The sequence below is a fragment of the Panthera pardus genome, unplaced genomic scaffold, assembly GCF_024362965.1.
Source record: "Panthera pardus isolate Hobbes unplaced genomic scaffold, ASM2436296v1 HiC_scaffold_22, whole genome shotgun sequence".
NCBI lineage: Eukaryota > Metazoa > Chordata > Mammalia > Carnivora > Felidae > Panthera > Panthera pardus.
In genome coordinates, this window is record NW_026526788.1 from 21,818,321 (window position 1) to 21,844,085 (window position 25,765).

Genomic DNA, 25,765 nt, shown 5'->3' on the forward strand with positions numbered 1-25,765 from the left:
CTCAATTTAAAGAATTGAGAATTTTCAATTTCTAAGTTTTTAAGAAAAAATACTAATCCAAAGGGATGCATGTATCCTGGTGTTTCTCTAGTAGTATTAACTACAATAGCCAAATTATGGAAACAGCCCAAGTGTCCATCGACTGATGAATGGATAAAGAAGATGTGGGATATATATAATGAAATATTATTGCTCAGCGATAAAAAGGAATGAAATCTTCCCATTTGCGATGATATTGATGGAGCTAGTATTATGCTAAGCGAAGTAAAACAAGAGAAAGATATGATTTTACCCATATGTGGAATTTAAGAAACAAAACAAATGAGCAAAGGGGAAAAAAGGGGAGACAGGGAAACCAAGAAACAGACTCTTAATTATAGAGAACAAACTGATTGTTACCAGAGGGGAGGTGGGTGGTGATGGGTTAAATAGGTGATGGGGATTAAGGAATGCACCTGTTGTGATAAGCACTGGGCGAGGTATGGAAGTGTTGAATCACTAAATTTTACACCTGAAATTAATATTATCCTGCATGTTAGCTAACTGGAATTTAAATAAAAACTTTAAAAATATATTTTAAAAAGAAATTATTACATGGTTACATCTAACAACTAATTTAAGATGACCCCAATGTTACTTTCCCCTTTATATCAAGTAAAATAATGATTTTTCAAACTATACATACACACATCTGTGTATTTTGCGGTTGTAAAAATGACATTTAACTATAACACTGGTACAGTTAAGTGTAGGGATGTAATCCATGAGGCTCACCATAGAACAATAATAAAGGCCACTAATTTTCAGCAAAGCAGTATGGTGGAAAATAGAGCACTGGAATAAGAACTAAGAGACGGAGGTCCTCTGCTGACTATAACTCTGAGTATGTAAATCCAGGCAAGTCATTTAGCTCTAGGGTTCCAGTTTCTTTATGTGCACTGTGAGTGGGTTCCATTACATGCCATCCAAGCTTCCCTTGATCCTGACATCCTACAGGCTGCAATCTGTTTCTCCCCAGGTCTACACCTGTTCAGGAACCCGGTGCTCACCAAAGATTATGACACCTCCAATTTTAGGAAGGCTCCAGGTCTCAACAAAGTCTGACTGATGGAACAGCAAGGAGAAGTCTATTTCTAGTCTTTCTCATAGGATATGAATGAAGCCATGCAAACAGGCAGGGAGTCCCAGACATGTGGAAGAGATTATCCTCAGGGAAGAGTATAACAGTGCACTCAGTTCTGTGACAGATTTGTATAAGGGGTTTCCGGGAAGACTAACAAGGGACCCAAGACTTCTGGGGGGAGATGGAGAGAGGTAGGCAGCTGGGGAAGGTGCTGTTGATAAATCACTCCTGAGCACAGCTCTCCCAGGGTGGGTTAGATGCCCCACCTACTGTTCCCATAGTCCCGTGAACAAATCTAAGCATTTGTCATGATTTATAATTAGCTGCATGAGCTGTCTGGGCAGAGACTGTGGCTTTCTGATTCATAGTGTATCTCCAGCATTCAGAAGTTTCTGACATGCTTCACTTGTGTTTGCTGGGAGAGGAATGATAACTTACGATGGCATGGGAAATATGAACACGATAGTCACACTGAGAACATTCTACCTAAAGTAGCTGTAGGGGTGCCTGGGAGGCTCCACTGGTTAAGCGACGGGCTCTTGATTTTGGCTCAGGTCACGATCTCAAGGTGGGGGATCAAGTCCCACATCAGCACTGCGCTGGGCATGGAGCCTGCTTGGGATTCTCTCTCTCCATCTCTCTGCCCCTCCTCCACCCACATATGCTCACTGGCACATGCTCTCTCTCCCTCAAATAAATAAATAAATAAATAAATAAATAAATAAATAAATGGCTGTAAATTTTAAGTAGTACATTTAAAAATGGGCTTTTTGGATACTAAAAAGGAAAGCTATAATTTAAGAGAACAGAGAAGAATAAGTTGGCAAAACAAAGGAGAAAAAAAGGAAAAAAAATGAAGCAGGAAGGGGGTTCTTGAAGAAAGAGGGCTTATTATTGAGAGATTGGAAAGGACAACTTCACTCAAATGGAGTCTACCCTATAAGTGGATGTGACAGGTGCTGGTTATGCAAATCAGAAAGTGCTTTTTCCATACACTAGCAGCAAGCTCTCTGAACAGGAATTCCTGGCAGTGTTATAAATACATGCAATGGGAAGAATTATTAATTAGAACATAAGTGACAATTAAGTAAAAGAATAGCAAGAGTTCCTTATCAGTTTTAATGAAAATATTGGGCCTCCATTAAACTTTATAGTTATTAGTAATAAAAGTATGACCAAGTTTTATAAGCACACTTGAACAAGCCTTGATTTTATTCTGTCATTTATCTGCAGTTGATATTTTTAAATTCTAAGACATGGAATGTTAAGAAAAAAATTCTTTAATGATATGTATTAGAATAAAGTAAATTAATAACTTCTCTTACTGATCTATTTATTCATGCAAACACAAAGAAATCGGTGTCTCCAATTTTCAGTAGTGTATGTAATAATACAACTTTTGAAAGATGCTTTTCAGAATAGAGTAACATTTATAGACTCCCTATTCCTAAAAGTTATGTAGCAACTGTCAGTCTATATTATAGTTTTATAAACAAAATTAAATACTTTTATTAAATTTCCATGCTATTTATGCTTTAATGCTAATTTTTAAAAATTTTTAATTATAAATTTTGTTTAATGTTTTATTTATTTCTGAGAGAGAGAGACAGAGTGTGAGCAGGGGAGGGGCAGAGAGAGAGGAAAACACAGAATCTGAAGCAGGCTCCAAACTCTGAGCTGTCAGCACAGAGCCCAACGCGGAGCTCCAACTCACAAACATGAGATCATGACCTGAGCCAAAGTCGGACACTTAACCAACTGAGCCACCCAAGAGCCCCTAATGCTAATTGTTTTAAGCAAAGGAGCAGCATATATTTTTTCCAAAATTTAATAATGCAAATATGTTAGTTGTTCTGAAAGTTATTGCTATGAGCAGTTATGTGGCAGGGCAGGGCAATTAAAAAAAAAAAAACACAAGAAGACTTAATATTTTAAAGAGGAAAAAAACCCTCAACCATGTAGTGAAAAATCTATACTGTAAATCTTTGAAGACATCAACTATAGTTTATTCGTCCTGGATTACTCAGAATATCCAGTATTTAGCACATCACCTAGAATCACTCAATATATTATATGAAAGAAGAGAAACAGGGAGACGTGTAAAGGAAATAAAGGGAAAAAAGTAAAAATGGTCTCCAAGAGAAAATCAAAAATATCTCAGATAAACATTTGACCCAACTCTTCATTAAGACTAAAGCAAAGGAGTTTCCTAACACCTGAAAAGAATAAATCAAACAAGGCGGAAAAGACATGAACAATAGTTAAGCATGATCAATGGGCAGGAGTTTTAATAAATTAACGGTGCTTATCAATTAGTGCACATAAGGACCACTGTGGGCCAGAGGGAGGACTACCTGGTAAAACGCATATCTCCAGGTGCCCACTGATCAATCTGACTTGCAAAGTGTATTTAGTGACCCCCAAGAATCCCTGGAAATTCGACTTAGGATCTTCACTTTTAATAAATTCTCCCAGATAATTTTGATATTGTTGGTCCATAGGTTATCCTTTGAAACCCTGGGCATCTGATCAAAATTTACTATGAGATGAGAAAAAATATATACTTTAGACTTCAGGTTGAGGCTTTTTTCTACTACACCAAAAGAAAGTGAAATACAAGGGGGAACAAAGACCTGTGGGAGAGAGTAAGGAATTTGAAACAAGTTTGAAGTGTTTAATTATAGGTGATAGATACGATCTGGATTTTCTCTGCTTATCAGCTAATTAAAATGTCTGCCAAAAGTAACTCAGTTTAAGAAACTCCCTTAGGCCAAGTTGTCTGTCACTTGGAAGTATAAATGCTGGGATCAGTTTACACATGCCATAGAAGGAGTGGGAAGGTGAGTGGGAAAGGGCCGTTGGGTGAAAGTCTGTGGAAGTTCTAGAAATCGGTCATCCCAGTAAGTAAGACAAAGATGCACCACACCTTAGACGAAGAGCTCTTAAAGATGTGAAGAAATGTTTAACAATTTCTGAAGTACAACTCACATACCATACAACTCACCAATTTGAAATTAAACTGTTGAATTCAACAGTGTCAGCACATTCACAGCTGTGTGATTTTAGAACAATTTATCATCCCAAAAGAAACCTCACACCTATTAGTAAACAGCCCCAACAATCCCCTCTCCACTCCCAGCCTTAAGGAACCAGGAATCTACCTTGTCTCAATTGTTTCCCTATTCTGGATATTTCATCTAAATGAAATAATAGAATATGTTAGCCTTTTGTGTCTGGCTTCTTTCACTTAGCACAAGGTTTCCAGGTTCATCCACCCTGCAGACGGTAGTATGCAGTTCATTCCTTCTGCTGCCAAAAAATATATTTTTAAACTGAATGTTTACAAAATAAGCACTAATATCAGAGTGCTTATTTATTCATGTATCAGACTAATATAACATATGCCAGTGGCTAAGTTGTATAAATCGATCTTATTTGATATAATTTGACATTATCAAGCATATTCTTGGCAGTTTTGCTCATATTTATAAATAGACTCCTACCAGAAATGGAGGCCATGTACTATATTTTTATACTAAAAAATGCATTTTAATAGTGTATTCTAGTCAAAACTACAACACTTTCATTCTTACCATGGTTGCATTTGAAACAAGTGGCCATAAATCAGGAGACTATAGATGCTGGAGAGGATGTGGAGAAACAGGAACCCTCTTGCACTGTTGGTGGGAATGCAAATTGGTGCAACCGCTCTGGAAAGCAGTGTGGAGGTTCCTCAGAAAATTAAAAATAGACCTACCCTACGACCCAGCAATAGCACTGCTAGGAATTTATCCAAGGGATACAGAGTACTGATGCACAGGGGCACTTGTACCCCAATGTTTATAGCAGCACTCTCAACAATAGCCAAATTATGGAAAGAGCCTAAATGTCCATCAACTGATGAATGGATAAAGAAATTGTGGTTTATATACACAATGGAATACTACATGGCAATGAGAAAAAATGAAATATGGCCTTTTGTAGCAACGTGGATGGAACTGGAGAGTGTGATGCTAAGTGAAGTAAGCCATACAGAGAAAGACAGATACCATATGGTTTCACTCTTATGTGGATCCTGAGAAACTTAACAGAAACCCATGGGGGAGGGGAAGAAAAAAAAAAAGAGGTTAGAGAGGGAGAGAGCCAAAGCATAAGAGACTGTTAAAAACTGAGAACAAACTGAGGGTTGATGGGGGGTGGGAGGGAGGGGAGGGTGGGTGATGGGTATTGAGGAGGGCACCTTTTGGGATGAGCACTGGGTGTTGTATGGAAACCAATTTGACAATAAATTTCATATATTAAAAAAAAAAAAAAATGGAACAAGTGGCCATAGCCCATAATCTCAAAACACTTGTAATACATAAGGGGGCAAACAAAAGTGATAACAGTACTTCAAACAAAAACATAAATGTGCAACTAGTTTATGATGAAACAGCCACTAGGATCAAGAGCCTCACTGAGATTCAGTGAGTTTGATCATCGATGTCTAAACATATAAATTCTGAAAGGGCAGGTACACTTTACTTGTTTGTAGATAACATCCCAAGCATCCCAAGTCAGTGCAGTAAAAAAAAAAAAAAAGAAAAGAAAAAAAAAAAGAAAATTAGTTTTTTGTTCAGTTATTTTGTTACGTGTTACAGGTTGTTGTATTCATTATGATGAATAGTTTTTAAAACAAGTTTCTTATGAAAATAATTTATACTCATTTTAAAGATATGGAAAAATTAAATCATCATCTGTGATCACCCTATTTAGACAAAAGCCACAGCTAATATTTAGCGCATTATGTTCTAGCCTTCTCTCTGAATAAACGGATATATTAATTGTTGTGTATATAGTTTGAGTCATATTTCACTATTGCTACTCGGAAGAACTTAAACCTGTATGTACATAAAATTTAAAAGGCCTTTAAGTATTTCACATTTTCACAATACTATTCACATGATCTTACTTACAACATATCTGATATATAGTATGTACACGGGGTCCAAAAGAAAGCATATGCTTACAAATGAAGTACTAGCCGTCATAAGATAATGTTCCATTAATAGACTTCCTAAAATAAATTTTCCTTGTAAGTAGAAAGCAAAACAAAGTCCTGCTATGATCTGAAGTTATGCTCATGTATACTGAACAGGACAAAGTCTTCCCCCCCCCACCCCCCACCCATTTATTCATCAGGGCACACAGGTAAACCAAGGTGACCTTGACAAGGTTTGCTTCAGTAATCCCAGCTTGTCCCTTCTCCACCCTGTTTCTCCCAGTGTACACCCCTATTCCACCTGTGGCACCCACTGCTTTCCACTACTCTCTTTACCCAAACCAGAGAGGGTTGTAGTAAGATGATACTGAGTTGGAGGCAGTAGCCTGGGCTACTTACTGGTCACAGTTCTAGCCCCTTAGATGAGCAGTGGTATCATTGAAAGCACAACTGTTTCAGCAATAAAAGCGAGAGCTCTTCGTCAGTGGCTCTCAAGACCCCTGTCTTGTCCAGATGGGCACCCTCTAAAACCTGGTTGGCACATTCTCAGTGTTCCCCAGCCCTACTGAACCAGAAACTCTGGGGCAGGGGCCAGCAAATTTGTTTTAACATGCATCATGCCTCTGATAAAAGTCTGACCACACTGCTCCGTACTCCCTCTAACTTCCTGCATCTCCTCTGCTACCCTCACTTCTGAGAAAAAGCACTCAGAGACTCACGGAGACTCAGAAGGACACAACCAAGCCTCCCCCCATCCTTATTCATGACCGCACCTTACCCATGACCTTTCTCAAGCTGGTCCCTCCACCTGTGCACTTCTCCCACCCTCTCTCCTACTTGAGTACATCACTTCACGACTTCTCCTTTCTCTTTTATTCAGCAATATATTTCCCTTCAACTTTATCATTTTTATTAGCATACAAACTTGCTGTTATCCGCCCCCCCCCAGCCAAAATAAATCCTTTTAATCTCTATTTCCCTTGCTAGCTACTTCCACTAGCTTTATAAACGGAAGTATGATTAATATACAATAAAATGCACAGATTCTATGGGTTCGGGTTAGTAAGTTTTGAAAACTGCTGAAACCCATGTAAACACCATCCAAAACAAATTGTAAAGCATCTCCATCACCCAAGAAAGTTCCTTCCTGTCCCTTTTCGATCAATTCCACTTTATCCACTCAGGCCACCACTGATCTGATTTATAGAACTAGAAGTAATTTTGCCTGTTCTATGGCTCCATAGAAATGGAATCATATAGTCTGTACTCTTGCATCTGGCTTCTTTTGCTCAACATAATGTATTTGATATTCACCATATTGTTGTATATCAGCTATTTGCAATTTTTTATTCTTTATTACCAAATAATATTCCATTATATGAATCCACTATCCTCTGTTTATTCTTTCAGGTGTCAGTAGATATTTAGACTGGTTTTAGTTCATATTATGACTAGGGCTACAGTGAACACTCATGTGCAAGTCTTTTCTGAAACTGATTTGTGTTTGATAAACATATACAGTAAGGGAATCTGGGTTATGTGTCCTGAATAAACCTATTTTTAAGTTTCAGAGTCAGCAAAATGCACGGATACTTTTGCCCTTAAGGCTTTAAACTGTTCAATCAAAATCCCTGCCACTATGAATGCCAAGCTAATCACAGTTTTATAGTGTTTGGGAGAAATACAGAACTCCTTTCTTTATCCATAAATATTATACCAAACATTCTTTCCATTCTTTTCTATCCCCACCCTAATAATACTTTGTGCTTACTATGTTTAGGACTGGGTGTGAATAAAAACTGCTCAAGGAACTGTTGGTATAGAGGGGGAAATTAGACAGGATGGACAGTGCAGTGAAATATTTTAAGTGCAAGAATAAAAATACGTATCAGGTAAAATGCTTCCCAAGAAAAAACTGACCATATGATTGAGACACAGGAAGGGATGGTGACCAAGAGCACAGATCCAAGAGCCAGACTAAGGTCAAATTCCACTGTCATTGCTTTTAGCCTTTGAGCAGATGACTTCATCTTTGTGCCTCAGTTTCTTCAATGAGATAGAGATAGGAGTGGTTTTATATGTATAAAGCACTTAGAATAGTGTTTATGCTATTTATATACACATACATGCATGCTTTATATGTGTATTTCTATACACCAAGTAGTCAGCATTGTTATCATCATCACCGACACCACCATTGCCTCCTCCTTAGTTCTCCTGGGGACATAAAAGGAGTAGAATTTTGAAGTCTTTAAGAAGGGGATAGTGATTGAGCTGGGACATAAAAGTAAATGAAACAGCAGGAACACAGGCACTGTCAAGAATACCACTGCATGTTTGGGGGGAAAGTAGGAAAAACTAACTGAAATACAAGGCATGAGATAAGGCTAGGACATGGAAAGGAATTTCACTTGACAAAGGGGAGCTTCTGACTACAAGTCAGAAATTATCAGATGCATTTTTGAGAAGTTGACTGGGTAGAGATGAAGAAATTGGAAGAGGCTGTAGCATGGAAGGAGAGAGGGAGAGAGAGGAGTTAATGATCAGCAATGATAAGAGCCCAAAGGGAGGCAGCAGAAACACAGACAGGAGAAGGAGGAGAAGAGGCCAAGAGAAGATAAGGAAGAATCAAAAGATTTTGGCTACTGATTGAGTGGTCAAACAGGACTCCTGGGGTCATAGCTTAAATGATTTGTCAAGTTAAGAGTAGAAAAGTTGGAATTCTTAGGTAAAGATAATCAGCTCAATTTTGGACTGTAATGGATTTGAGACTTTGTTGGCACTTTCAAGTTCAGTTTTCCAGGAAGAAACTAGATGTATAGATATGAAAAGCTAAAAATATTTTGGGTTGAGTGTATAGATGTGGGAACTATTTTCACACATCAAGGTGGTAGTTAAGCCATGGGGGTGGATAAAATATACACACACAGAGTATACAGTGAGAATAGGATTCTCAAACACAAAGCTCGGGAATATAACATTTTATTTTATTTTAAAGTTTATTTTCATTTGAGAGAAAGAGAGTGAGTACGAGGGGGGCAGAGAGGGAGAGAATCCCAAGCAGGCTCCACAGTGTCAGCACAGAGCCTGACACAGAGCTTGTCTAACCAACTGTGAGATCATGACCTGAGCCGAAATCAAGTCCAACGCTCAACAACTGAGCCACCCAGGTGCCCCAGAAATATAACATTTTAAAGTTAGCAGGGTTTCTGTTACTTGGTGTAGAAAACACCCTGACCGATAAAAGGTATCACTGGAGATGGAAGGAAATAATTAAACTGGAAATAGGAAGAGACTGCTATTATTGAAACCCAGAGAAAAAATAAAAAGCTTCAAAATGAAAAGAAGCAGAAGAGATATTATCTGATCTTTGAATCATGTGTACATATGCATATGAACATTGTTTATATTGACATATGTTTCTCTATATATCAACATAGGTGTTCTTCCTCTCTCTTGATCATTGTATTTATAAAAACATTACTAAATATTTACTCATTCTCTCTCTCCCCAAAATCTAACCTGATGCCTGGTACGTAAGCTTGCAGTAAATATTTGTAGGGTAAATAAAAACTGGTTCCAATAAAGTGTGTAATTTTAGGCTTCCTTTTAAAAATTTGATGAGTTTTACTGTTAATTAGTTACTATGGGAGATGGTCTCTCAACTACCTTCAATAAATACACACTTTAAAATGTAGGAATCTTGACACTTAGGTCATGGTTTCATATTTTTAATTACTCCTACTGAAAGTTAATATTATGTATACCATAGATTTGATGTCATAAATACATAGGTAGGTATAGCCTAATACCAACAGTGACTTTACCATTCTAAATCACCACAGAATAAGATTAATTCTACAGGGATTAGCAAAAATATTTACAAGCCTAGATTTCTTCTAGCTTTAAAAGAACTAAGAAATCTAACAATACTTTCTCCAAAGAATCAGAAATAGCAGAAAGTAGGAAGAAACCTTTTCTTCATTCTTTTGTAAGAGAGAGAAACCACTATTTCCTGTAAGATATATCCACAAAGTGGCAAAAAGTTCATATCAACAGCAAATTGCAATTGTCTTATAGTACAGACGGATAGGGCAACTTTAAGAAGTTCCATACAAAGCTTTACAAACCAAAACTACACTTCAAGGTCAATTCCTATAGAACTACACTAAACCCCTACGGTTAAGATTTAGGCCATGGTTGTAGAAATTTACTATTCAAAGTGTGGTCCATGGACCAGCAACATTGGCACTGCTTGTGAGTGTATTGAAAAGCAGATTTGTGGGCTCCACCCAGACCTACTAAATCAGAATCTACTATATTGACAGGACCCTTAAATGCTTGGTAGACACATGACCATTTGTAAAGCACACTTCTGGAATATTCTCCATTTGACCTCTTGCTTTAATTCTCATTGAAAGCATACCAAGCTCATGATTCATGATAGCTAGCCTAAAACTCTAGTGCAGTGCTCAGTTCATTGTGCATGTAGGGTTCCAGCAAAAAAGCAGAAGTCCAAGAGTCTGATTCAAAATCAAACAATAACATGACAGCTACCTTTTTATGAAGTACTGTGAAAAACACTGGGTATGATTTGTAATACTTAGATTAAAAAGAAAATTTCTATAATCTCACTGCAAATTCCAATATAGTAGAGGGAGGAGAAAGAAAAATAAATTTGCAATTATATAATTATAACATACAGTGGGGCAAAGAGTGTTAAAAGACATGGAGATTCAAGCAGAGAAGCAACCGTTAGTTATGATTCTTTAGAAGACTCCAGAGGCTTGTCCTTAATAATTAACTTATCTTTGCAAATCCCTGTTTCAGAGGTATGTAATAGGTGTTCCTATAGCTGATGTAATCTAAATTAAGGACAGATCCCTGATGTCTGTATGTTTCTTTTTTTTTTTTTTTCTTTTCTTCACCACCTCCTGGCCCTGAGATTTCAATAGCAAACTGCCTACTCCTAATTTAAAAAAAAAATTTAAGTAAACTCTACCCGACTCAAAACAAATCATCGTTAAAAACAAGCAAGGCAAAATTAAATGTATTCTACTTCCTATTTCTTTATAATCATTATTTCTTCATAATTAGAAACCTGCATGGTATTCCATCTCTGGGGAAATCTAATCTCACTTTTCTCCAAAATGACTTTAAGAAGGAAATCTTCCATATGAACATTAGCCTTCCTTTTTATTATTATAGCTCAATTTATTCAACTTTAATTACTTTAAAGGCAAGACAACCTTCCTTTCAAGATAAGAAACATGTTGCACTATTTGGTATACTTCACACAATATCCTGAGACCAAAAAAAAAAAAAAAATCATCCTAATTTACCAAGGAGAAAAATGTAAGGCATGGCAAAGTTGAATTGTTTGGCTAGTAGATAATTCAGAGGCAGATAGGGCCTGGATCTCCCATTTCTCACCCATTTGTACCACACCTTTCCTCCTTATACATTACAAACATTTAGACAGATGATCGCTGAAGATTACCACTGATGTTCACTTCTGAGAAAGGACTTCACACAGGAAGAACGTCTTCATTTTTGATACAACACAGGCTTTTGCAGGGGTGGGGCAGGGAATGGTCCAAATGATTTGAAATAAATGTGCGTCTGATATCAGTCCTATCAATGGCACACTCAAGAGTGATTGTGGTTGTCCTGGTAAGTAATTACATGGAAAAATGCTCAAAGGCTGGGGTGCCTGGATGGCTCACTGGGTTGAGCGTCTGGCTCTTGGTTTCACTCAGGGTCAAGATCTCATGGTTCGTGGGCTTGGGCCCCATGTCAGGCTCTGTGCTGGAGGTATAGAGCCTGCTTGGGATTCTCTCTCTCTCTCTCTCTCTCTCTCTCTCTCTCTCTCTCTCTCTCTCAAAATAAACATTAAAAAAAAAAAAAGCTCAAATGCCAACAATAGATAACACACAAAATGAAGTCCTAGGAAGCCACGTGTACAGATTTTCTTCTTCTAAGCTTGTGATATAAATGAGCATGACAATGTGTAAAGCAAAAGCCTAGAAGGGAACTCAACACATGCATGATCACTCTTTTAAACTTTGTTCTTATTTCATTTTCATATTCCCACAAGTGGCTCTCAAGGTTCTTCTAAAGAAAAACAAGAGGGCCCCTCTGTTTCAAATTTTGTGTAGTAATAATATTCATACATTAAAAATGTTCAGTTGATTAGCACTGCAGCCTTCTATTTTAAATCAGAAGTTCAGGTCCCCTTCCCAGCTTGAACAAACTACCTAGGGGATTCTGATGCACAGAGTTGGAAAAGCAAGGCCCTAAATCACAATACAGGGATTAGGATGTACCAGACAAAGTACAACAAACTCAGGAAGACAAAATATGGTTGCCATAAATCACCAGTGAGATTTCACCCCTGCAGCTCAGACAATAGAGCCTTCGGCATCTCTCAGTAAAACAAAATATTTTTAGAGGTTTCATCTGCAGTTGTGTCTTCCCCTCATGGGAGCATCCGTTATCACCGTCAGACTCCTGACAACCCACCCACAATCCCTACCTCCAAATTGCCTCTCAACCTCTTTTCTCCTCCAGTTTTTTCCTAAGCCTCTTTCCCATCTCCACCTCCCTACCCCCAGATCTTCACCTCCTTTGTCCTTGAACTGGTACTCTCACTCCTGAGGTATTACTGTAGCTCAAAGAGAATTTCATAAGAAAACAAACTCCCATTTACAAATCATTTTTTTTGTGATGGGCATCTCCTTAAATATGCTGAATCTGGGCAGAACACTGCTTCAAAGAGAGGATTTGGAAATTAAATGGCAAATCTGAGGTTAGCTTATTTTCACATCTAACAATAAATTGTGCAATGCATCCATAAACTCTTATTCAACATTCTATCCCATTCCATTGTCTTTAACTGACTTGACTGATTTCCCCAGGTAGACTGCCATTCAAAAAACTAGTTATCATTATAAGCTATTAAAATACCAAGTTTCAATGTGGCCATTAAAATAGATTTGTAAAAAGATCAATATAGACATATTAAGGATAAAGATGAGAAGAATTTCACACTGACCCAATGAAAATGATTGATTTCAATGAAAATATGCTTGTCACATCAAGTAATTTAAACAATCTAGTCACATTATCTTCTTAGTCACAGTGTAGTAAAGTGGCAATGAACTACTGTTCATTTATTCATTGCTATAGTCAAAGTCCCAGTTGTATGGTCCTCCACGATGCTGTAAGGAAGCTAGATTAAAATGTGTTCCTGCCCTCACAGGGTCCAGTGGCCTAGATATGTTTATAAAAATTAATTGTCCAGTATCCTAGTTACCTGACAAAAATAATCTCCTTCAAAAAGGTCATGAATAAAGCCATATAAATTATTTCTAAAGAGTCCCAGGAATCTTATGCCATGATGCAAAAAAGAAATTCAGTTTGTTCATATCCAGTATGATCTGGGCACCTGTGAGTAGAAATTATCAGTCTTCCATAAAGCATATGATTTATAGTGCTAATTACATACATGTTTCTATACATACATGTTTTCATCAATAGTCAGAAAAGGAAACTGAGAAGCTCAGCTCTTAAAAACTGAACAATTTGTGAGACATTAGAAATGTCCTAATCAAGGAGTCAAATATCCAAATTGTATCAATTTGGTTTGACCTTTTCCATCCAGATCAAAATGTGAGAGACATTGAAGGAAAACACCAGTTTAATAAAAGCTACTTAAAACAAAATGTTCCCCCACTGCTGGCACCTCTTCCCCTCCTATGTTCAGCCGGCAGTGTGCATGCATGGTCTATAGAGAAGCCAGATTCTAAGAGCATCTGAATGCTACAGTTCTGAGGGACTTGTTCAAAGACAGGAAAATGGAAAGCTTGGCCCACTTTAGTGGAATATTTTAAGCTCAAGTTAGTGTCTTATTAGTATAAAAAAATCTCAAATATACACAACATATAGAGGACTGCATAATTAATCTGTGAAGCTAAGTAGTGGGTGCACAGTGGTTATCAACATAAAAACAATCTCGTTCTGGCCAGAGGGCTCACAATCCCTCCCACACAGACACCTACTAAATTATTTTAAAGAATTCAGAAGTATCTTTCAGAAATATCTAGGTTAACTAAATGCCACCTATTATAAAACAGACAACTACAGCACTTACCGAAATCAAGAGATCTTGACTAAATTACCTGAGCTGCTGCTGCACCTATTATTGACCAGAAAAAGCTAGAATGTTTGATTTACCCACTGATAACACAGCATTATAGATAGGGAAGGAAGATCAAGGCTTGCACTGTGTGACTGGAGTAGTCCCAAGAAAAATGATCCCTGACCGCAATCATTCTTCCCCCATACCTGTCCCCCAAATCTGTCTTACTAACTAAATTTGTACCACAAATGCTATTCATCTGGGTTTTGTAAACTGAATTTTGGGAAGGGGTAACACATTAAGCAGCTGTCAATCATATACATCCAACCTCAAATTAATCCTTTGGCTTTTTTTTGGAGACAACTAGCATGATGAAGAAACGAGAGTTTTGGTTTGTGTGAAGAATTAGGAATATATTTTAAACACAGATGAACTGAGGTTAGCAGATACCTTGTGCACAGAATAAAAGGCAATGGGGGGTGGGGAGATGGAAACACAGAAATGGTGGGAGGGTTCCAAAAGCTATTCAACTGTTGGACACTTCCCAGGCCCCACCAACACACTAAGGGCAGGCACTGAGAACACATGCCTGAAAACAGCGCAAGGTTTTGAGACAACAGAGAAACCCTACAGCAGTGATTTTTGAAGGCAGTAAGGGGATCACCAGCACTGACACGACTGAGATCGTTTTCGATACAGATTCCCAGGCCCTGGCCCATACCACGCCCCGCCCCCCCTCAACTGCCCAGTCAGAATCTCTACTGGTGAGACGTAGGAATCTGCATTTTATAACAAGTACTTCAGGTAATTCCTACAATGCTGAAGTTTGAGGACCACTGCTCTAGAAGGTTTTAGCACCTGTCCTTGAAGGACTCAAGTAGTCACTTTGAAGCCTCTCTGCACACATACCTAATACAGCGCTTCTCAAGGAGATAATTGAGTGCGGTAACTTTATCCCTTTATTAAACAGATGTTACTATTTGAAAATGCTAACTACCTTGAGAGATGCAAAAACCAGATAAATATTCTGCCTTCCAGGACTTTACATTCTCAACTTAATTATGTCATCATTAAATTGGGTCACTAAGAAGAGGGCATAAAGGATGTCATAAAAAAATTCAAAGTTATTCTTTACCAATAGGTGAATTTGCTGCAAGTCCAAATCAACACATTTCTGAGAGCTTTGACTTTAAGTTAAGGCAAAGAGAAAGGGGGTGAGGAAGGAAGGGAGCTGAGAGCAGACACGAGGTGAGGGGACAGAGTGTACATATCAGTACTGAGCCCTCATTCTAATCTACGTCCTAGCAGAATGAGAACTATGTTACAGGGAACCCCCTCCCAAGGGGAGTGCATTTTTCTTTCCATATTATCAACCATGGTGCTGCCAAAGGAGAACACACTTCACAGAAGGGGCAGCACTTCACAGTGAAGAGTAGTCCTTTCCAAGAGGACACGTTCCAGAACTTGTTCTAGATACTGGAGAAGATCTGAATTCAACCAAAATAATAAACAGAAAATACTTATATCTAATACTTTTGACAGTAGAAAAGTCTTAGCCCACGTGGCAAAGCTTTCTGAGGCCTAGGGGATGAGCTGACAGTAACCACAGTGCCAGAGCTCTGCCACAGTTGAGGTGATCACAGTCATAATCACAACTTCCAGACCACAAGATGCAAGTGTTTACCTTAATAACAGCATGGCTCATAGCAAAGAGGAGCCAGTAAGAACTCCCTAAATTCATAACAGGATTTGAAAAGCAGAGAGTTCATATAGAAGATAATACACAGCTCCAGATTTACACAGATCTGAGTCATGTTCTAGTAGTATGACGTTAGGCCTCAGTTTCTTCATCTGTGAAATGGAATAATAATACCACACACTAAACAAGTGTTATGAAGATTACATGAAATATCTATAAAAAATGTTTGGCAGAATACTTGGCACTAAAGAAGGCTCTCTGGTTAACTAATCTAACTACAACCTTTTGATTCATCATATATATTTGCTAGAAATTACATATGCATGTTTAAGTATGTAGCCTTAAGTCTGTAACTTTATACATTTGAAAGTTTGTATCCATTTTTACTCATGTAGAAAGACAATCAGCAGACAGGTTGATTGTGCTTCTGTTGATATGTTCTCTTTAAACTTATTAAATTTAGTTTTTATCATTAGAGGACTCTGGCACACAAAGAGCAAATTTTTGAATAAATAACTATCACTACTCAAAAAAAAACCCCAATAAACTGATGGAGTCCAAGTTATAAATACAGATCTGACAGAATTCACTACGAAGGTTTTAATGAAGGGAACAGCCATTAGTTACCATCAATAGTAAAACAGCAGTGATGACATTCTTTGATCATTTCCTACATATAAGAACTAGGAAAGCACTTAAGTAGACTGTCTCACTAAATCCTCATAACAATTTTTAAGACCAAGGTCTATTTTCACCATTTTACAGATCAACAAAATGGGGCTTCTCAGAAATTCGTGTAAATTTTCTAGAATCACATGTGTAAGAACAATTTCGGTCCACCCAGTGTGAGCCTGGAGCCTGTGTTCTTGACCAGAAAGCTATACTGCTTAAAATCCAGAACTGGACTTCTGCATCTCCAAATCCAAGTTCATTCCATGTACTATGGAGCCTGGATAGGTACTATCACTATAATTCAGCCTATTAGAAACCAGAGTCAAAATCCCATTAGATTTCACATTCTCCTTTTAAAGTCTCCCCACTTTTACAATGAGAGGAGGCCTTCACAAGCTGTTTCCCAAGTGTTCATATTTCCAGATGAGATGCCCATCCACAGTGAAAACATTCTTCAGATGGTACCCTCTGGAACTATCATTTGGCTGGGTGACAATGAGTCTTCTATTATCCTTTCCAGCTAATGGGATACCTTAACTCCATTCCATTACACTTTTTTTAAAGGTCCATAAAGAATGATCCTGAAAGTGAGAATTTCATGTGTTATGACTAAAAGATGATGAATTAAAATATCAAAATATAAGGGGCAACAAAATGGATCTACCAGGGTTTGTAAGCAAACCAAACATCCATCATCATGTTTTCTTGTGATCTCTTTTACTCCTAAGTGATATGTATTAGATGTTTACCCAAAACCTGAATGCATTTAATATAGCAATGGTAGGAAAAACCTTGATGGGCTAAGATCCTAGTGGCAGGTCTGTGTAACTAGGATCTCTCTAGCATGAGGATATCTGCTCATAACAGGGCAGTGTGTGGGCTGCAGCTTCCATCTGGCTGGTCATTTACAATTTATGACAAATATGAGGAATGCAGCTTTCTTTATGCATTTAGAGGCATTAAGTGTCCACTTTTCTTCCAGTATTTCCTGCATCAATTAATTGAAGTTGACTTCTCATTCCAAAGGATTTAATTACCATAAAGACTTAATGAGCAGGAAAAGGAAAATAAAGAAATTTCTTTTAAATATTACAGTGAGATAAAGAACAAATTGATGGTTACCAGAGGGGAGGTGGGTGGGGGGATAGGAAAACAGGTGATGGGGGTTAAGCAGTACATCTGTTGTGATGAGCACCGGGTGATGTAGGAATTGTTGAATCACTATAGTGTGCACCAGAAACTAACATTGTATGTTAACTATACTGGAATTAAAATTTAAAAAAAATTACAGTAAGAGCTCTATTTGAAGAATGGAATGAAGTTTGTTACTAAACAAATGTGGTTGAGATACTGAGAGGATCTATATAAACCTCATCTATGAGGTATTCTTATTGAAAATGTTAAAACTGAATATAGTCAACCGTTCAGATCCAACTTCCGGTTTACAAGTATTGGGAATGTAGGAACAAATTACAGGACACCACCAACAGGAAACGAGAAAAACGCAAAATGCAGAATATTCCAGAGGATGTTTGACCATGTTTCATCAAATCAATGGCAAGAAAAAGTAAGAGAAAGGAGGAGAGGAAATTGTTCTGAATTTTAAGAACCTTGAGTGATACAACCAAATGCAACAAGTGGAAACTTCTCTGAACCTGGATTCAAAGAAACCAGCTACAGAAAGTCATTTTTGAGCCATATGAGAAATTTGAACATAGACGAGGTATTAGAGGGTGTAAAGAAATTATTATCGATTTTCCAGGTGTGATGATAGTGTAGCTAAATGTAAGCAAATGTCCCTTTTCCTTGACATGCATGTTGAAGTATTTAGGAGCAAATGGCATGTCTAAGATTTGCTTTAAAATAGGTCAAACCCTCCAAAAACAGTATAGTAACTACAGAAAAATCTTGATAATTGGTAAATCTGTGATGATGATATTAGCATGACTCTCTTTTTGTGTATAATGAAATTTCATAGTGAAAACTTTTATTTAAAGAGAATCTAGAATGGTAGACGTATAAAACTATTGTGCAAAGTATTTTACATCAACATGAATTATAAAACACATAATTGTTGAAAATTTTAAGATGAAAGAAAGATATGTAAAATTATGCTTCTGAAAGAACTCATATTTTACTCAAATTCATTTATATCATTTGATAAGTTTGTTAAACACTAATCTCTTATTTTGCCCACCAAGATCTATTTTCCTTTAGTTTGTCTTTAATATTTTAATACATGAGGGCTAATTATTGTCCAAAGTATTAGCTATTCTTCTTAGAACATTAGAAGGGAAATGCAACTAAAAGTTATTGTCACAATTATGAATTAAACTTTATATTTATTAACATTTCCAAACTTAATGGTAGCCATTTGCTATGCCATATGTATGGTTACTTAGGAAGCAAAGTCTGTCACAGTCAGAGGTAGGGTCCAGAGGTACAGCAAATGTCCTATTTATCCCACAACTCCAACTAACCTACAATCTTCCAGTTTCTTTTAGATGCCAAGATTTAGTATTTACAGCAGAATACTCTGGGAGGAGTTAGGATTTTACGGACAAAAAATTTTCTTTCTGTTTAACAAAAACTCAACTTTGTGTTTTCCAACCTCAATTCAAAATATAATTCCAAACAGATTAGGTGACCTATCTCGGTTTACACAGTGAAAAGGTGACAATCACTTGGGATAGGTTCAAACTTGTCCAGTCAGCCCTCAAAAACAACCTGCTTCTACAGCTACCTGGGTCAAGTTTCTTCTTCCAGTTAAGTAACTATTCATATTCATAGTAAAGCCTAAAATCCATTCCACAGAGGAGCACAAAAGAGCCTAAACGAAACTGATTTTTAGTGTTTACATTTGAAAACATGAAATGCTGAGGAGAATGCTCACTGACATAGCAAAATTTCAAAAATATTTTTTCTTTCCCGTTCAGTGGCATTATTTTAATGATAAAGGAAGTCACTGTCCTGCTATAAAGACCACCAAAATGATTCAGCTCCTACAAGGAGAGCAGCTTGGTCACCATCAGCACCACTTAAAGGACTGTGCAACACATCACAAAAATCAGTCAAGTAAATTTCAGAGGGCTCTAGAAAGCTCCCCCAAGACTAACAACTGTGGCAATTTCTGAACTTCTATTAAAGAGAAACATGACTGGGGAATTGCTAGGACAGAAGATGATATAGTATAAACCATATACTCCAGACAAATACAATTTACTGATATTTTAAAAGTTATCTTCAAGTTTCTTGGAAGGCTCTAAAGAACCTCTGATTTCCCCAAGGGCCAAAGGCTCTGGATTTCTGTAGCTCAGTAACTCAGGAATGACTTTGCTTCTAATAAGAATGGAAAACTTGTCACAGAATACCCTAGTAAAATCTACGATACTAGGAACCGATGATATGATATATATTGGGTCCAAGCATAATGTTGATTGAGATTGATTTCTGATGAATAAACTATTAATAAAATTTACAACATACAAGATGAACATACAAGATGATACCTTCAGAGGTCTGAGGTTCATGACCAATTCTCTCAAGGCCTCATTGTGAAAGTTCTGTTTTTATGTCCTATTTTTTTCAAGGATATTTCTCATTAGTAGTAAAACAAGTTATGTTGTAAATGGTAATATTGTATTTACTTATAAATCAGAGCTCTTTTGATTGTGATCTGTGAAAGATAACATTTTGTTCAGAAAATAACCCCCATTATAAAAGATTTATTCACACATCCATGTAACATTTAGAAATTTGCTGTTTGAAAGTGTCAGATGTACAAAACTTGGTGCTTTCAGGGGGGATTCATTTCTACTAAAGTAAAACCCAAAGAGTAATGTCACAGCAGCATAACAGTTAAGAATTAAAGGAATCATCTTGAAATAACCATCATCTAAACGTACCGTTTCTTCTAAGAAAATAGAGTCAGTCAGCATTTGCAGTACTTTTAACATTGAGCCTCTCTAGAGTAAAATTTCTAAAGGTAATGATAATATTTCTTTTCCTTTATCTCAGCTATAAGAAGAAACCAACACATTCATATATTTTCTAAGTATGTCAAGCTGAAAACATACTTATGCGTATTTCAAAAGAAAGCTTGTATGCAATATCTGTTCTCTAATAAAAAGAACAACAACCCACCAAGAATTTATATTTAAATAAGTTCTGTGGTCTAATTTTAATCAGAGTGAAAAAACAATTCTCAACCAAAAGAAATGGCCAGCTAGTGAACTGAACTCCAAATTTCAAAAAACACAGAAGTGTCACTACATTTTTAACTCTTAGAAATTAACAATGGAAATATTTAAAGGATATAACAGTCCTAGAATACTAAAAAGCTACGTAATACTTCAAAAGTCTTTAATGACAATATATCTTTTCAGTAGTGAATCGAATAGAAATCCATATTCCTATTTAGATTTAAATACCTTTAGATTCCTTTCTAAGCATAGATCTGATATTTGAGTGTCTACCTAGTAAATAGTTTTCAAATCTTTAAAAAGAAAACTCTAATTATACTTCTGTAATTTAAAACTCTGAATTTAAAAAAATCTAATAATATTCTAGTCCTCAGGCAACTATTAATTTAGTGTTTTACTCTGGCTGGGACCCTACACCCTTCTCTATCAGCCCAGAGTTTCTTTTTTTTGAGCTCTACAGACCATCTAGTGACAATTGTAACATCACTGTCATATCATGATACTTAAACTTTCATTCCAAACTGGCCATATGTGAAATACAATGTATAGTGATACAGATTCATTTAAAACACCAAACGTTTTGGCCTTTTTAAGTTGTCCACCAGAAAGCACATCCAATAGGACTGCAAAGTAAATCTCATTTTCCATTCTTTTAGCTGTGCCAACTAGAGATGCTTATTAGAGCAACACCACCACTTTTGCTAGGGCAGGGAAAGGAAGTGGGTGCCCAGCTTGCATCATGAGGTGTAGTTAAAATGAACAAACACTTACCATCTCTCTCAGAACATACACTCCAATAGTATCCAAGTACCTGTATCTCAATGTTTTTTTTTTAACTGCCTCGTTGAGCTGTAGTCCATAAATTGATAGCACGAGGAAGAGCCAGACAGGAAGCATAATGAGCAATGCCCAATGCCATGTTCACTTACCTACAAAAGGAAGAGCAAAGGTTTAAAACAGTCTAATCATGAAGGCACAATTCTCTCCCCACATGTCTACTAATTAGCTTTGACTTAAAGCAGATTATGTGATAAAGAAAAAGACAAATATAACCTTGAGGTCTTTAATAACATCATTTGAAAACAGAGGGTTCCTTCTCCCATGGGCAAACTATGACTTCTTTAACAGGTACAAGTTAATTGGATACAGAAGTGGAGTCAGTATTTTCTTTATGATGAGGTGATAAAACGATTCTTCCACAGTGCAATGAAGAAAAAATATGGCAATAAAACAGTAAGAGAAATAGAAATCTCTTAAGATCTTGAGGGTATTTCCCCAAGCAGGGTCTAATGATCATTACTAGATCAGCTGCAGCTCTCTCTTTATAGGATAAAATGTGCTAGTTATTGCTGGGATTTTGCCAATGATCTCCTAGGCAACTGACAGCTTAAAAAGCCATAAATAGAGCAGCAAACACCATCATTTTGCCCTTATCTACTTCGGGGTGCACATTCGCAGAGGTATGTTTTAGCATGAGCACTCCTCTTGTGTCAAAGTATAGGACAGAGAACTAGGAAAAAAATGAAGAACCTAAAAAAATGAACTATATATATCCAAAGCCATAGCAGTTAACAGTTGAGCTACTCTCATGTGCCAAGTCCCAAAGCATTTTACATGCGCAAATTCATTTTGTTTTTAAAACAAGACTTTGAGGCAAGAACTAATGTTATTCTCATTTTCTGTCAATCAAGAAGTTAAGAAACAGGAAATTCAGAAACTTGCTCAAAGCCACATGGCCAGGAGTGACAAAGCTAGAATAAAGAATTGTATTTTTTATTATCATCAACTCAGATTTCACGGATTCCTGAGTCAAGACATCAAGTTCTTTCCCTCATGGGATTCATTTTGACATGTTACTGAAAGACTGAGGAAGTCTATAATTGTGCACGTCAAAAAACATCAAAATGACAATATGGTTTTACAGCTGTTTTCTGTAAGACAAAGAACATCACTCCCTTAGAATAAACTATTAAGAATACAAGCTTGATAGAAACAAAGTGCTTCAATGGATCAAAGTTTGCAAGTATCAAATGATTATCTGTCCTTGGACTGATTCTATAAAACTGTCCTCACAAAAGATCCTTTAGGGATTATTCATAGAATTGATACATATATTATATACCATTTAATAGAACATGTAACAGGACCTTTTTTAGTCAAAGGTATCTTATCTCCTTTCAAAGCACATGGAAACCATGTGCTTTTTCCACTGCAATAACTTATTCCTCTATTCTGGGAACCCTTTTTTTGAAACTATATTCAGACATAGGAATTCTAGGAGACAATGGTCCCATTACTTTAAGGTAACATTTTATTTTTGGCTAAAAACCATATTACTTGATGGGAATACTCCTTTACTTAGTATAAAATAACATTTTAAAAACTCAAATCCACTCTTCAATTATATTTCTACTCATTAAAGTTATCACATAGATAAACAGGCAGGTAGGCAGATAGACGATAGTTAGATATAGCTGTACACATATATCTATATATCAAGGTAAATTATCTCTTGAACATGCATACTACTTCCTAGAGTGAAGACTTTGAAGGCAAAATATTTCTTTGAATGTTCTGGAGTGCATGTGGTTTTATCTTCCACTAACGTCCTTCTCATTGAGGCCAATCGTAGAAAGGACCTAATTCAATTAATAGTCATTGATTAGCTAACATGTGCCAAGTACAAGGCTAAGCATTTTTGCATATCAGCTGGATTTACCTTAGTAAGAATCCTCTTAAGAAAAGAATGATTCCTATTTACAGATAAGGAAACAGAAATGTAGCATGAAAGGCGAAAAGTTAACATGGCTACTCACTGGGATTCCAGCCCAGGTGTCCAGACCATAAGATATTCGCTGGATCACCTGCCTCTAGCTATATGACTGACCATCTTCTCTTTATAGGGATAATGTGAGATATGGATTTACCAAGTGCAAATATTTTTTATTAAAAGGGAAAAAAAAAACATTCATCGGGCTTAGCCAGCTTCTTACGATTTGTATTTTAGTTCTCAGTCTTACACACATTGACGGTTCTGGATACCATGTGAATGCTCTGGAGAGAAATGACACATGTATGCTCACAAGCCCATTTTAATTCAAATAGAAATGATCAAAATGGTCCCAACTGTATCTTGTCTCTTTTCTTCCTTAAATTTGTTAGAAAGAGAATGCTTGACAAGTGTTTGGGATGGGCATTTTGTTACGATGGCTCTAACTTTTGTTACTGAAGAATTAGGGAATCTGCCAGGAAAAGGAGTCAGAGGACTAGGCACTAGAAGCAGCAGCTCCCAAAGTTGTTTTTTTTTTTATTAATTCCCCAAGATTAAAGGTAATTATTGGGGTGGAAGAATAGCACTAATACACCTGTGCTTCTTTGTATGAAAAAAGTTCCATTCCAGAATTACATAATAAAAGATATTAGCAGATAAAAATGAATGTTTAGTGCATCGTATAGAGATGTTCTTTAATACAGGAGTTGGTTTATGCAAATAGCTATTCATGTGTCTCAGAACATTATTTTCAAAGCATTTGCAGATGACTACATGTGGCTTCAGCTCATTATGCACATTCAGAAGTCCTCAACACTGCAGAATACTGAAATGATAAACCCAGGTTCCCCCAGTACCAGACTGCTCCCCTGCTTTTTACCTCCCACTTCCCCTACCTTTCACACAACCATCAGCAGGACAGTGGTGAAGAACATTTTTTTTTAACAGCAGGAAACTATGCAAGTTGAGTAGTGTACAGAATATTTGCTGTTCTAAACAATGATTCAAAGTTTCCTGGTAGGAACAGAATTTCTGAGATATTTAAAGATCTTGACCCTCAGTGCAAATAAATCTGAGGCACAGACCCACTGAGTCAAGACTGAAATAGCCATCTTGGAATTATCCATGTTCTGGAAACATTAGCAGCAGACCACAGAGCATAGCGTGCCCAACTTCACTATTGGTGATACCCAGGGAAATCACCCTTCATGGGCAAAGACACAAGTTACTCGTTTCAGAGAACTGTCATCTTTGCCATCAATTAAAATAAATACAATATGCAGACATCAGTCTGAGTCTTCTCCTGTGTAGAAAAAGGTCATCTTCTTCTCCCCAGAGATAGAGAAGTAAATAAAGACAAAAAACAGAAAACGAGACTTGAATAGGGTTGTGTTGCATCAGCCATCTCAGTGCAGGGATTGAAAACCAAAACTCAATCATATCTTGAGCACTTTTTGCCCCCTACATCAAGAAATGCCATAGTCCTTGGAATGCTTTTTTTTTTAACTAAAGAATAAAAAATTCTGAAAGGAAATATACATCCAATTAGTGAAAAAATCCTACCGGTTTTAAATGTTAAAGTTACCACCAAGTGGGAAAGTGTCATGATGTATATGCCAGGGGTTATTTTCACACTGAGGAAATAGCAAAAAGATCTTTCCACAGGAGAAAGGAAAATTCTTAAGCAAAATCAATTATTCATTGCAACTCAAGGAAAATGATTTTGCTGCTGGCCTAGGATGCTATCAATAATTTCCTAGCTTTAAACATTCTTAGTCTCCTAATTTAATGCAAGGAGGATTCTTTCAAAGATTTCTAACACTCTGGAAAAACAGTTCTTTATGGAATTAAGTTTTATATAACAATATTACTAAATAACTACAGTTTTGATGCAGACCGAGAAAGATGAGGCTTAAGAAAACTCTTATCTGGATTTCATATATATGTTAATGACCAAGTAGGGTTAGGTACCATAGGCACAGCTGGGAAATAGCAGTCATGGCAGGCTGTATCAGGGGGTTAGTGGTGGGGGAGAGGGGGACCTGGGCAATTCACCTGAGGTATACTAAAAATATAAACAATACAGAGGAACAATTATTTCTTTAATTTAAATAATTCATACTTGCTACTTTTCATTGAAAACCTGCACTGAGGAATTTTCTAATCATGAATTTTAAT

At 36.8% G+C, this 25,765-nt stretch overlaps 1 protein-coding gene across 23 annotated transcripts in view; it reads right to left on the bottom strand.

Annotated features, from left to right (window-relative positions):
* ANK3 (ankyrin 3) overlaps positions 1-25,765 on the bottom strand; it is a 679,089-nt gene that overhangs the window by 434,706 nt on the left and 218,618 nt on the right. For 10 of the 23 annotated variants that reach the window (XM_053910323.1, XM_053910319.1, XM_053910311.1 and 7 more), the window contains exon 1: positions 21,589-21,738. The exons of 3 other annotated variants lie outside the window; for them this stretch is intronic. In XM_053910323.1, coding sequence (XP_053766298.1) covers positions 21,589-21,714 — 126 coding nt within the window. In that variant the 5' untranslated portion in view covers positions 21,715-21,738. Of the gene's footprint in view, positions 1-21,588; positions 21,739-25,765 lie in introns of those variants that run through there. 10 more of the 23 variants (XM_053910321.1, XM_053910318.1, XM_053910317.1 and 7 more) reach the window with 3 other exon arrangements.